Source organism: Podarcis raffonei, chromosome 12, assembly GCF_027172205.1.
Source record: "Podarcis raffonei isolate rPodRaf1 chromosome 12, rPodRaf1.pri, whole genome shotgun sequence".
NCBI classification, from domain to species: Eukaryota; Metazoa; Chordata; class Lepidosauria; order Squamata; family Lacertidae; genus Podarcis; species Podarcis raffonei.
This window is the reverse complement of record NC_070613.1, coordinates 22,759,414-22,773,111: the sequence shown is the minus strand read 5'-3', so window position 1 is coordinate 22,773,111 and position 13,698 is coordinate 22,759,414. Positions and strand designations below refer to the sequence as shown.

The 13,698-nt window shown below is 40.9% G+C and overlaps 1 protein-coding gene across 3 annotated transcripts in view; it reads right to left on the bottom strand.

Annotated features, from left to right (window-relative positions):
* DNAJC1 (DnaJ heat shock protein family (Hsp40) member C1) overlaps nucleotides 1–13,698 on the bottom strand; it is a 119,022-nt gene that overhangs the window by 28,605 nt on the left and 76,719 nt on the right. For all 3 annotated transcript variants that reach the window (XM_053410430.1, XM_053410428.1, XM_053410427.1), the window contains one exon: nucleotides 2,920–3,010. In XM_053410430.1, coding sequence (XP_053266405.1) covers nucleotides 2,920–3,010 — 91 coding nt within the window. The remainder of the gene's footprint in view (nucleotides 1–2,919; nucleotides 3,011–13,698) is intronic.

The window sequence follows — 13,698 nt, the reverse complement described above, 5'->3', positions numbered from 1 at the left end:
TGTACTGGCTTCAGCTTAGTCAGTTTTGGCTCATCCAACTCAGCAAGTTATGCCAGCATATCCTCAGCCAAGCCAGGGTTGGAGAATTAATGCGAGCTGAGCCCAGAATCAGCCAGCTGAGCCAGAGACCCGTTGCCTCCTAAGCTGTTCCTTCCAGTGGATCTTGCCTTAGGATTGCTCCCTTAATGATCAGAGGGCTTATTTCACTAGAATAGTCAAAGTCCTCGTACCTTGATTTGCAATGTGCTTTTTGGGAGTTAATGTTTCACAGCAAATTTTCTTGGAACCATGGCAGCATTCTTTTATATCACAACAGCTTTTCACACGATGAAAAACTGGGAGGCAGCTTATTGTTAAATTGCTTATTTGTACTTTCTCTTTTACAGCTTGATACCTGCAATTACCACTCATTTGATAATAAAATAATACCACATCATGAACGTTTGCAAATTGTCATTTATCTGAGAATCAAGGCAAGAGCTAACTATCTAGTTGTCTTACTCACACACATCTACCAACCGCAGTATGGAATTAATTTAGATGTATCTTTACTGGATTACTGTAAGGTTTGATAAGAAGGTAACGTCTGAGAAGAGTGTGAAGCACTCAAAACCACCTTAAAAATGTTAAGTATTCTTATACCTAGCCTTTCAAACATGGTCCTCAGGCAAGTTTGCAGCAATCATCAGAACAGAATAATCAAAAACTCCCTCCCATGTGTAATTAATGCAAATATATATATATATATATGAATGAGATGCACACAGAGCTTTTAATATATGACACAACAATGGATGTCTTTGGACGTAACATTAAACCATAGTTTTGTGTTATGTGCATGAGACTCAGACCTGGGTGCTCCCTCTCCACTTCCCAAAATATTGAAAACCTTTGCTTCCATTTTCAACTAACCACAATTTGTCGGGTATGTTTGAACCCGGAAGTGTGGTTAGTCCCACTGTTTGGAGGACCAAGAAATGAAGTTAGTTTGAAGTTGGCTTGTTTCCCTAAGCCATAGTTAAGACTAACCAGAATTTGCCAGGGTAAGCATACCACGCATCACAATGCAGTTAACTGAAATCAGAAGCTCCTCCTCACAACCTGCCAGAGGAAGAGAATTCACAAGCCCAAGGTTCACATAATGCGAAACTCTAGTTTAGTGTTATGTCCAAACACAGCCATTCTATAATGCTCTGGTCTAGTATACCCAAGCAACACAACACAGGATGGGTTTTCAGGTTCAGAGCAGGATTCACTCTAAATAGGCTTCACAGTAAGAGATATACAATAGCACCTTGGCTTACATTACCCTTGGGTAACGTAAACTTTGGGTTACGGAAGCGGCAAGCCTGGAAGTGTTTTGCCATGCGTGCATGCACAGAAGCGCTCTACTGCATGCACAGAAGCGGTCCCACCGGTTGCGGAAACCTCGGGATCTGACCGGAGCTCCGGAACGGATCCTGTCCGCAACCGGATGTACCACTGTAAATGGATTCTATAGCTCAATATGAAGCATGATATACACTTTACAGCTGAAGGCAGGGATAAATGGAATGGGCATTTAGGGATTTTCAGTTTATAAAAGTTTTAAACCCATAATATGAAAATGTGTAAATTAAACGGCTAAGATTTTTAAAGTAATTCTAAATAAAAGCTTTAAAGAATCCACATTCTTCCAGTGTTCTTTTCAAACAGTTGGCAGTGACCGCCAATGTGGCTCAGTGGCTCGATTGTCAGACTAAGCCCAAAGCCCCACTCAGGCATGAAGCTGACACAGAATGACCTTTCAGCACTCATCCCTCCATCTAACCAACCTCACAGGGTTCTTGTGAGGATAAAATGGGTTTGTGGGAGTCATATGTAAGCCATTCGGAGCTCCTTGGAGGAAAATTGGGTGGGATTGTGTAATTACATAAATAAGATATGCCATGCAATTTGTTTTATCATTATCAGCTGAGATAATAAGCATCATTAACCCAATTAAAGCTATCTCAGACTCCAGTGCAAATCCCTCTAAATAAATCAACCTCATGTCCTACTTTATACTATATACAGGACAAAAACATTAACATTCACTTTTTGTGGGGGAAAGCCACACAGGACAGTGCTAACTAGACAGCTACAATTTGAAGTTACTTTGCATAATGTTTGTCCTATAACAGAAAAGGATGAAAACAGGTATTTTCCAGGGTCAAAATACGGACATAAAATGAAGCAAACTGGAAAGTGTATAATAGCACACAAAGGTAATAATATACACAGGAATATTGAAAACTCGGAATTTGTAAAATGTGTGGGTTGTAATGAAAAAAGTAAATTAGTCACAGCTTTTCCTAATGGGATGGTAAGTTATATATCACAGTTAATCATGCTTATTAAGCAGTCAGGAGAGTTGTCTCTCCAAGTTCTAATTCAAAATATCAAAGGGGTCACAGCTTTGCCTCATAAGTTTTGCATCTACAATTTCTGCAGGTGCATATAATTTTGAGTGCATTTTAGAATACTTAGAAGTCAAACCAATTTGGAACTGCTATAAATGCACCACCAATTATTTGAATTATTTCCAGGCAGCCACAAAACCAAGGCAGGCTCTCGGTGTCTGCTATTTCACTGCAGACTTCTTAGGTATTTTCTCTTGCAAATTATTAGTATTTCTATCGCATTTCTGCCCAACGTTATTTGTTACTCAACCAATTCGTTTGCATGCATTAAAATTTCTACAGAGAATTCAGAAATCAAAATGTTATTATGCAGCAACTTCGTACTACAGTGAAGTCGGTTCAGAGCAATCCTGTTTTCTGCAGTTGCTGCAACACAGAGAACACATTTGTGAGAGAAAAACTGTGATCTTACACCACCCCGCCATCAGTCATATATTGGTATATGTAATCAAGACTGTGAATAAAAATAAAAACTTACTCTGAAGTGTTTCCAGTTCAGCTCTAGCCAGGGCCTCTTCTTTCTCCTTCATTTTTGCTTCTTTATACTCTACATACAGTTGTCTGGCATCCTTTAAAAGAAATGTAGTGATATTAGCATCTCAAAACAGCTGGCTGCAATGACACCATTTTATATGATTAAATTCAAGCCCCATCAATTAATCACTTTGGGTGAGGGTGGGTATTCTTGTGCTGACTCAATCAAATATTTAAAATAGTGACACTCATTACACATGAGAGAAAACAGCATGAATGACAATTGTGCACCATGACATAGTCAAAACAGCGGAACTATGAAGAAGTTGCACTGGAGCAGCATGTTAACGCTCATGAAAATGTAATTGAGATCATTAAAAATGTTGTGTTTGCAGATTTTGAAATGTTACGTTCCTTGCTGGCTTCCTACAGTGTGCAAATGCATGCTATCAATGGCTGCCACAAGACACCATTCCAACTCAGTTGCTTATTTGCACAGATCAATGTGAGGTATTTTACAGAAGTACATAATTTGATTGCATGCTGACAGCTTCTAGGAGCCACTGGTGAGAGCCAAGTGCAGGGTGGGGGCCAAAGGTGGACAAACTACCCCTGAAAGAGCATGATGTTGTCTCCCACCAGAGGTACTACCCCTCCCCTGACACACCCTGGGAAACAGCTTCAACTGGCCAGTTAAACTAAGTGAGGGTAGCCTATGGGTCTCAAGCCCTTGGTGAATTAGGGACTTCCCCAGCATGTGACTACAGGCTCTGGCATATTGAGTGGATGAGACTAATAGTTGGTCCAATGGCCAAGAGGGCAGTTTCTGTATGTGCTGTAGAGCATAACTGTCAACGGTTCCTTTTTTAAAGGGAAATTCCCTTATTCCAAATAGGAGTCTTCGCAAGAAAAGGAAAAAGTTGACAGCTATGGCTGTAGAGAGAAGTGAGGGGCAAATGGGGCTTGTCAACTTGGGAAGGTAGCCCATCTAGGAGAAAGAAAACTCTGATCTGAAAACTCAGGAACGATACTACATGATCTGATAATGCTGATAGTCTTTACTTTGACTTATGTGAAACTACTCATTCAATGTTCCTATTGTATAGTTTCGTTTTTCAACTTTTAATTTTCATCCGTTATAACTGTTCTGTTTTAGATACATTACAGAATTAAATAATTTTAAAAACTTTACAAATAAATTGTATTAAGACTTGCTTGTGGGCATTTTTGTAAACTGCTTTTAAAAAAATGATCTATATATACACATATGTTTTAAAAATAACTAAATAAAATAAAAGCTTTGCCGGCCCACCCAACTGAACATAGCAGGACTTGTTTCCAAGCAAAGATGCACAGAGTTGCACAGAAGGTGAGCATTTGTCAAGGCCAGCCAAAAGCATTGTGGACTCCTTTGCCATGGCTGTGAAGTGCATTAGCGTAATAGATGCTGGTTTATACTGCTCAAGCACGATGTGTCGTCAGGCTAACCTGACAATCTTGCAGCAGAGAGCAGGGGTAAAGGTGGAGTAAAAAACAGGGAAGTGTTTCTGCCATTGAGGATTAGAGGTTTTGCTGCTATGGGCTATAAACTGGGATATTCTATCTAGTTCGTTCCCACTGCAGAATATCTTATCTGTGAACACAATAAATTCATCTCATGAAGACACTGTATACGCTCGAGGCTTCAGAGATCAAGTGATCATGTGCACATATAAGCAATAGCCCAGGAAACTTTTAAAAAATACACTGTATTTTACATAGTTAAAAAACAAAACTAAATGCATTTTGACCTTTCCAGATTCAAGTACATAAACATGTACAAATGTAGAGATACTATCTTATATAATAAATTCTGGCTTTTCCAATCAAAGTTATTTCATACTCATGTGCAAGGACACCTGATTGTGTTGCATTTTATTCACTTAGTAGTAATTTACCAAAATGTGATCATTTATAAATCTTCCACATGGTGTTTCGGAGATTACATCAAATGCACAATACCAAGATCCCATGGATGCTTTTTGCTTGTGGCTTCAGCTTAGACACAGTCAATCAGCATTTAACTTTAACCCCTTTGACACTGAAAGCCAATATTTGATGCTAAAATCTGGAACAGAATCTATTATTGCTTATGCGACCTCCAGACATCAGACTCTAAGGGGTATCTGTCAATCTTGCTGGCGTGTCAATCATGAAACAATTGGAACTGAGACTCAGATGAGAATGACAGAAAGGAGGAGGAAACCAAACAGAATCTTCATTAGTCAAAGCGGGCAAACACTAATAAATAATTGTGATACACTTAATAGTTTGACTGGTCACCACCGCATGTTACGTGTCCAAATGTAGAATGTGGGTTTTTTGTTTTATGAAGCTGGATCTTTTCACTTTCTTCTGATCAAGCAGAAGGCAGTTAAAATACGGAGTCTCTTCTCTACTGAGACTCTGAACTCACAAACTAATACTGGATCATCATATCATGATATCCATATTAATTATTGTAATGAACCTAAGCAGCTATAACCCTAACTTTGCAACCAAAATGGAAAAAGAACGTATGTTCTCTGTGTTCTGGATAAGTATCGGAATTTATATATTATATAAAAATATACACAGGGAATTAGGAAGCTGCCTTATACATTATTCACCAGACGATTCCAAGGAGATGCGAAATACTCTTCCCTAGACAGTGTTGAGAACCGGCGTACAAAATACTGGGTTAGAGATGGATAAGAGATAGAGAGCCAGGGTAATGTAGGGGTTAAAGGGTTGGAATAGGACCTGGGAGATCAGGGTTCAAATCCCCACTCAGCCATGAAGCTCAATGGGGGACCTTGGGCCAGTCACTGCCTCTCTGACTAAGCAACCTCACAGGGATTAAAGGAGAAAGGAAGAGAACCATGTACACCCAGCGTTCGAAACCCCCATTGTTCTAGGCACGTTTTGCGACAGGGAATTTCATTAATGCGAGCAGTTTCTGAGCTCTGGACGCAGTACTGTGCCTATGATTTCAGATTAAAACTGCCACTACTGGAATGAAAGGAGGAGCTTTTTCTGCCTCCCCACTTCCAGCTGCTCTCTGAAGACTGGAGACCCTCTTAAGAATATTAGGGCGGGCGGGCAGGGGAAGGACTAGACCATGTGAAAAATGAACACAATGTTTTAGCTGCAGTTCATTCATTTTCAGCTTTGTATTCTTGCTATTAAAAAACCGTGCCTAGACCCTCCGTTGCGGTGCCCATAACCTAGGTTTAATCTGCCATTTAGCTCCTAGCTTTCATATCTCAGTTTCTAACACCGTGTATACACCACACTGAGCTCCTTGGAGAAAAAGGTGGGGTATAACTGCAATAAATAAACCAATAAATAAAGTTTGTTGCACTGCTTGGCTCTTTCATGGATGATCAAGCTCTATAATTTTTATTTATTGTTATTCTTTCACTTTATTTATGTAACACTTTTCTTCCAAGGAGCTCAAAGTGGGGGTTCTTCCTTTCCTATTTTATCATCACAACAACCCTGTGAGGTAGGTTGGGGTTAGAGACAGTGACTGGCTCAAGGTCAGCCAGTGACCTCTGAACTCTTGTCTCCCAGGTTCTACTTCTAGCCAATGCCAAAGGAAAGATATTAAATGCAAAATAAAACCTGATACGTAATATTTTGATCCTTTAAAACAATTTTGTGTTATTTAGTGATAGACAAAAAAGTATGACCTCCAAGTCTTGATTAAAATTTGGATTTAGCCTCTGAAGCAATTCTGGTCCACAGGCTGCCAGTGACGACTTTGACAATATTCCTTGTTGACCACCCAAACTTCAAGCAAAACTATTATCTGCCCTTCATAAAATCCCCCAGCTTCTTAATTCTGCACTGAGCTAGACAGAAGGTAGAAAGGTTTGTCTCACGCAGTGCAGAACTCAAGTTACTGGTCTGCAAAAATAAATAAATAACAAAGCTCAAATACAATTCACTCCCTGCAAAATAGCCTTGTTTACTTGAGTATACAGTAACGATTGAGGGGGCCCTCCTTCGATGTGTTTCTTAGATATAATCCTCCCATCTGCCTCAAATCACAATAGGAAGAGAGGCGTAAATTAAAACGAAACACACAAATAGATGGCTAAGGATGTAAAACGCAGGCATTTTAAACAGCTTTTTAAGATTCTTTTTTTAAAACAAAACAAAACCAACAATCTGACTGCTGGCTAACTGGACTGTTCCTTTTTTAAAAAAGAAAAACGCAACAACAAGAACAGCAAACTGTTCCAGAACAGTGGCGAGTATCTCCAGAATTAATGTTTTTCCCAAGTAATTACAATGTTGTCATGAAATTAGAACACCTACAGGTCATTGACTTGAACAGCATCCAGCTAGTAAATGCGTAAGAATAATTAATGTATTCAGGTTTACATGGAATCAACTGAGGGTGTTTAACCCAGTCCTCCCTGTTAGCGAATAGAAGCCTGAGTTTTTTGGGTGTGTGCATTGTGTTCTATTCTTTTTTTAAAAACAAAACAAAAACCAACCTCTCCCACCTCCATCCTTTAATTTATAAGAGAATGGATACCCTGCCTTTCTGTAAGGCAGCTAAGAATTGTGTGAAACAATAAATTAAAACCATTAGAAACAGCTTTGGGAAGCACACCGTGCTATATTTATATATTCTATACAGCTCTTTATAAAGTGGAAGCAACTGCCTTCTACCAACACAAATCCACCAGGAAATTACTCTGCCCTGGCTCCAGGAATTACACAGCCATGCTCTTTCATTGCTCCCATTCATTTTACTGGGAATTTTGAAGAAATTCCTGGTGTATATTCCCCCCAAGTCTTCACTAGACCTCACTGCTGAAGATCTGCAGGTAATGCAACAGCTTCATTTTCTTTTAAAGGCCTATCATTTTTGTAGAAACCAGGTAGCAATTTTCCTGCTTCATTACTGTAGTAACCCAAATAAAAGATGCATAGTAGAGCTTTGCTGGCATCCAGAAATTTGATGCAAAGTGAATGCAAGCTTGCATTTTGCAAATGAAGACTTCTTCCAAAGAAAAAGGGAAAACAATAGTACTTCAGAAATCCAAGTTTTTAAAGTCACTCCCTCTGACCCATGCTTGGAAGACACAGTTTTAACATTTGTTTTAGTGAAGCAATGAGCATCTCTTAGTGAAGCAACTACACTCACGGATAGTTAATTACAGATTTCATTCTAACTAACAGCTGTGTTCTGTTTTAGATTCTCAGTTTGCACTGGTTTCCTTTAAACAAGTCCACTTCTGGTTCACCAGGCTCTTTAATGGACTTTCAACCCAATTTTAACTGGGCTTATTTGGAAACAAGCCCCAATGAAGTCAATGGCCCTTGCTTTGAAGTGCTAAGGACTGCAGCCTTTGTGAGCAATAACACTAACTCTGCATTATGGGATTCAAGTTAATGTTTAATGGTTTCGTATAAAATCTGCAGGAAGTAGAAGTCAATTCTATCACCCATATATTGCTTTCAAAATGAACTGTTCTGATTTTTTTTAAAAAAATTACTTTCTACCCCAATTAAAAGGGGGAGATCAAGAACCTGTTATCAATTTGCATTTTTAATACAGATTTATTATTTTAAAAAGCACACAAAAGGATAAAACCTGTCTTAACACTATGCACATTTTTCAGTTGTTCACAAACAATTTTCACTTCTCAACATGTGGCAGTATTACTGTTGTCTCACACAGCAACAGAACAGCTTGTCGTTTTCCTATGACTTATTTTACAGTACCAGGTTTTTAGCAGGACTTGATATTTCACTGGTGCTTCAAAGGAGGGACACTAAGGTAAAAAAAAGGGGTTCCTCCCCTCCCAACAAAACAGAGGTTGAGATTCAACAGATAAGTCCCATCTGCAAAAGCCCTGAGTAAGACTTCCAGTTGGACAGCGGGGCTTCCCCCTCTCCTTCTCCTCTGTGTGCCCCAAAATTGGTTGGGAGGCATGAGAACTCCTGGAACCACGGGGGGGGGGGGAGAAGAGGGGGGTCATTCTGTGTGGCAAGCTGGAATGCTTGCACTGACAGAAGATTCTGAAGTGTGTGATGCTGAATTCTTCCCACTTCTCCTCAGACACTGTGGCAATGCAGGGGGGAGAAGGAAAGCTCAGGCTGGGAAAGTGCCATGGAAATTCTCTTTTGGAAAGCACAGCAGAAGAATTCTCTGCAAGTCCCCTCATGTGTTGCAGTGTGCTTGCCAGTTTCTCAATGGACAGTAAAGCTAGTGGTGCTTTATGAATAGACTATACCTAAGCACCAAATCTGAGGATGAGGGGGGATGGGCGGTGAATTTTACAACTTCAGCCTTGCAAATATCCTTTTGCTCCCTTTGCCCTGCTTGGCTTCCTTGGGTCAGCTATCTAGGCAGTTTTTGTAATTAACTAAAATTGAGAGCATACACTTTTGGAATGCTAGGCCAACCTCCTCTCCCCACCCCCCACCCCAATGTAGCTTTAGCCTATAGAAGGCCATCCAAATTATGTGAGGGGATTCTACACAGGACATGGCAGGACAGCTGATCAACACATCACAGAGCGGGGAAACGTCATTTCCCTGCACCAAGTTCCTGCACCTTTGGCTCTTCAGAGATTGCTGGGACTCCAACTCACATCAGCTCCCGCCACCATGGCTAAAGGCTAAGCATGATGGGAGTTGTAGTTCAGCACCACCGGGAGGGCCAAAGGTTGGCCACTCCTATTCTAGAGGCCAGAGATTCATAGCAGAGCTTTGCCAGGAAATGCTTCCAGGTCAGGGGTCAGCAACCTTTTTCAGCCCTGGGCCGGTCCACTGTCCCTCAGAGCATGTGGTGGGCCGGACTATATTTTGGGAAAAAAATAATGAACGAATTCCTATGCCCCATAAATAACCCAGAGATGCATTTTAAATAAAATGACACATTCTACTCATGTAAAAACACACTGATTCCCGGACCATCTGCGGGGCGGATTTAGAAAGTGATTGGGCCGCATCCGGCCCACGGACCTTAGGTTGCCTACCCCTGTTCCAGGTTCAAACCTCAGCATCTAAATTAAACAAAAGAAAGGTTGCAGAGAAAGACCTCCAGTGCCACTATTTGCAAATCTCATGCGCAGAGAGATCAGTGCACCTGAGATGCCCTCCCGAGATCCCAGTGCAAGGAAGACTTGCAGACGCCTTCATTTGAGAGGCAAAGATTTGGAAGCGTGCCTAAATGGCACTTCAGCTGCCCCCCCCCCACTTGTTAAACGTACACATCAGTTCCCTGCGCATCAGAAATCCATCTTAATCTACCTCCTCCCCATCCTCCACAAAATAATTAAAAATAAAGCTCTCAAAAAATTATGCTTTGAAACCTGCACACCATTTTTCTTCCAACTCTAGAGAACAGAGAACAGCTGGCATAGCAGAGAACAGTAAAAATGACAATGGCTAACCTGTGGACATGCATACAAAGCAGTTTTCTCAAGTAAAGAACTACCTTAATTATTTTAAGTGCCTTCGTGTATTCCTCCTTCCTCCCCCCACCCCCCCGCAACCCCCAGTTAGGGGGAAAAGAAAAGGGGCAGGAGCAATGAAAAAATGTGCAGTTGGATAAATGACAATCAGATGCGGGTAGCAGCTTTGCAACGTGATTCATGTAAATGGATATCCTGCCACTCACATTTCTTTTATGTTATATTAAACAAGATAGAGGATTGGATCCAAAGACCTCCCCCTAAAAACAACAATCCTGAGTTAAATGGAAAGCGCTTCTGCTCAAACACAAGGGGTAGGTGTGGGTGACTGTTACCACTGTTACCAACGCCCAATTCTGCTTCAGCCCTGTATGTTGGTCCTCCCCACACAGCCCCCCATGCATGCAAAGCCATTCCAGGGAAGCCTTTCAGAATGGCACGAAGTGGCATGATGGGTCTTGAAAGAGAAAACATCACCCATGAACAAGCAGAGGCAACTTCCACTCTTGCAGGAGACCTCTAGAACCAAATCACAGTCAAAACATAGTTTTAATTGGACAGGGAGAGGCAGGGGAGGGAGGAAACTCATTGCTTGGTTTCAAGAACAAAGAATCATCTCTGTTCTTTAACAGTCAGAAGAAAACCAATTCAGCTGCTTAGAACTTTGAAGGAAGGAGGTAACCTTGCACTCCTCAACCCACACAAATGTGCTTTAATGAGGGGTGAGCTTAGGCATGGTAAATAACGCTTGTTATTTTGTGCTTTGCCCCAGTGCATGACTGATTTCTTGGGAGCACACGGCTTTAGCTGCTAGGAGCCCCCTTTATCTACAACATTGGCTACAACAGCCTGCTCCTCATGTTGAAGACTGGAATCTTGCTGCTATCATCGCTGCCTTTGTAACCTTGAGGATAAACTACAAAAACTCTCTGCGTGGGGTTTAGCCTTTGAAAGCTTTCTCTGCTGCAGAATGTAGTTTCCATCCTTATTCTGCTTCCATCAGGCATAGGGAGTAACAAACATCCTCCCAATCAATGGGAAAAAATACACTCCAACCTCTCTCACCATTGCAAATTTTACTGTCTTAAACAAACAGTGAAGTGCTTCTTTTGCTGTGCTGGAAGAAGCTTAATACAGGTAAAAACAAAACGCTGTACAGTGGTACCTCGTCTTACATACTTAATCCGTTACGGAGGTCCGTTCGTAACAGGAAACCGCTCCTAACATTAGGTGCGCTTTCTCTAATGGCGGCTCTTGCTGCTGCCACACCACTGGAGCACAACTTCCGCTCGCATCCCAGGGCAAAGGTCGCAACAAGGGGCATATACTTCCGGGTTACCGGAGTGTGTAACCCGCAGCATTCATAAGGGGGATGGTACGTAACACGAGGTACCACTGTAATAATTTTTAAAAATTTTCTTCAATAACAAATCCACTCTCTCCTTGACAAAAGTCAAATCAAGCAGATTTGCCAAAATAAAGAGGTCTAAAAAAAAATATCAAAATAGTGATCAATACATTTCCCCCCAAAAAAATCAAAATGTAGAGATGGAGGAGGGAAAATCCTTTAACTTCAACAAAAAGGTATTCTATAACCTTGTGGCCACTACTATCAAGGTCCTGCTCCTAGCAGTAGATGTCCTAATCTCATGTTATAAGAATATATGGAGCAAGACCCGGCTTGCCAAATGCAAGTGGTTCAGGGGCTGGTACAGAGGGAGTTAGCTCTTAAGGTGGGAATGTCTCAGACCATAAAGGGCTTCAAAAGGCTTTAACTCACACCTTGCATTGGGCCTAGTGAATTCATCCTCCTCCACCCAACTATCACCTCCTACACTGGCTAAGGGCAGAACTGAGTTGCAGGAAAGTAAGAGATGGGTGACACTAGCATACTGATGACACCTATTCCTAAGGCTGCAAATGACTACCATTTATTCATATCAACACTGAACAGTATTTAAACATCATCATGTGCCTGTTCCCACAAAGCTGAGCTCACATTTCCAATTTTCCACCTTATCCTTTAAGCAGGAGGAAACTTCTTTCAACAAGGCACTTATGTTTCTAACCAGATGACCACTGTCTGGTCAGACTGGTCTTCCCCATGAGTCCAAACAGCATGCAACAGCCTCCACAACTCTCAGCACCATCAACATCGCTGAGGGAACCCAAATCAAATGCAAACAAGCTACTAGAGAAGAGGCTGTTTTCAACATTTCTCATATAGATTCTGACTGAACAGCAGTATCTTACTGTGGTAATTGGGAAATACATGAGCAAGTCTGCCAGGAAAGAATCGTGCAAAACTGTCATGGAAAACTCAAGTTGCATCACCATCCATCAGAGCCTAAGAGCCTACACATCGACTAGGAGAACTTAGCAAGATATATTCATCTAATGCAGCAGGTTGCAAAGTACCATGTATCCCAGCTCTTCAGCAAATTATAGAGCTGAGATCTGGGACGGGGGAGGAAAAGAGAAAGAGAGGGTACTTGGGGGGGGGGTCACACCAGTGCACAGTTATGCCATATAATGACCAAGATGTGGCCTCTCTCCAGAATTTCTCATTACCTCCTTTGCTGCATTCTGATTCTGTAAACCTGAAGAATCCATAACATTTCAAATGTAGACCATCCTTACTACCCCAGTCAACAGATTCTTGTCCAGCTTAGAACAGCAAATCCAGGACATGATGTTCTACATGTGCAAGGCCCAATACAAACTGGCATAGCTCCACAACTGCAACAAAGTGTCATGAACTGCACCAGACAAGGAGGTCTGAGCATGTATACTGGAGTGACCCATTACAATTCTCTCTTTTTTCCAAATAATCTTTATTAAAGTTTCAAAGATATTACAAAATAGAAAAAAGGAAAAGAAAAAATAAAAAGAAACAAAAAACATACAAAGTACAGAACAATAAAAAAACAATTCAAAAACAAATCAGTCTTTCAATTTCTTATCTTTCATTTGCTTATTTCCTTGACCTCCTCATACCTCCCTTTTTTGTATTCTAGTTCAATAGTTGTTTCAGCAAATCCTTACCCTTTTTACTTTTATCTTAATATTTTATCTTAATATATTATGGCCTTACATTTTCAACTGTTATCAATCCATTTTTACATACTCCTTTATGGCATTATTGCTAAAACCACATAACTTCATTCCAGCATCCCTCTAGCATTCTTTAATTTTACAGTGTTTCTGTAAGTAGTCTTTAAATTTCTTCCAATCTTCTTCTACCGACTCTTCTCCCTGGTCTCGGATTCTGCCAGTCATTTCCGCCAGTTCCATGTAGTCCATCACTTTCATCTGCCATTCTT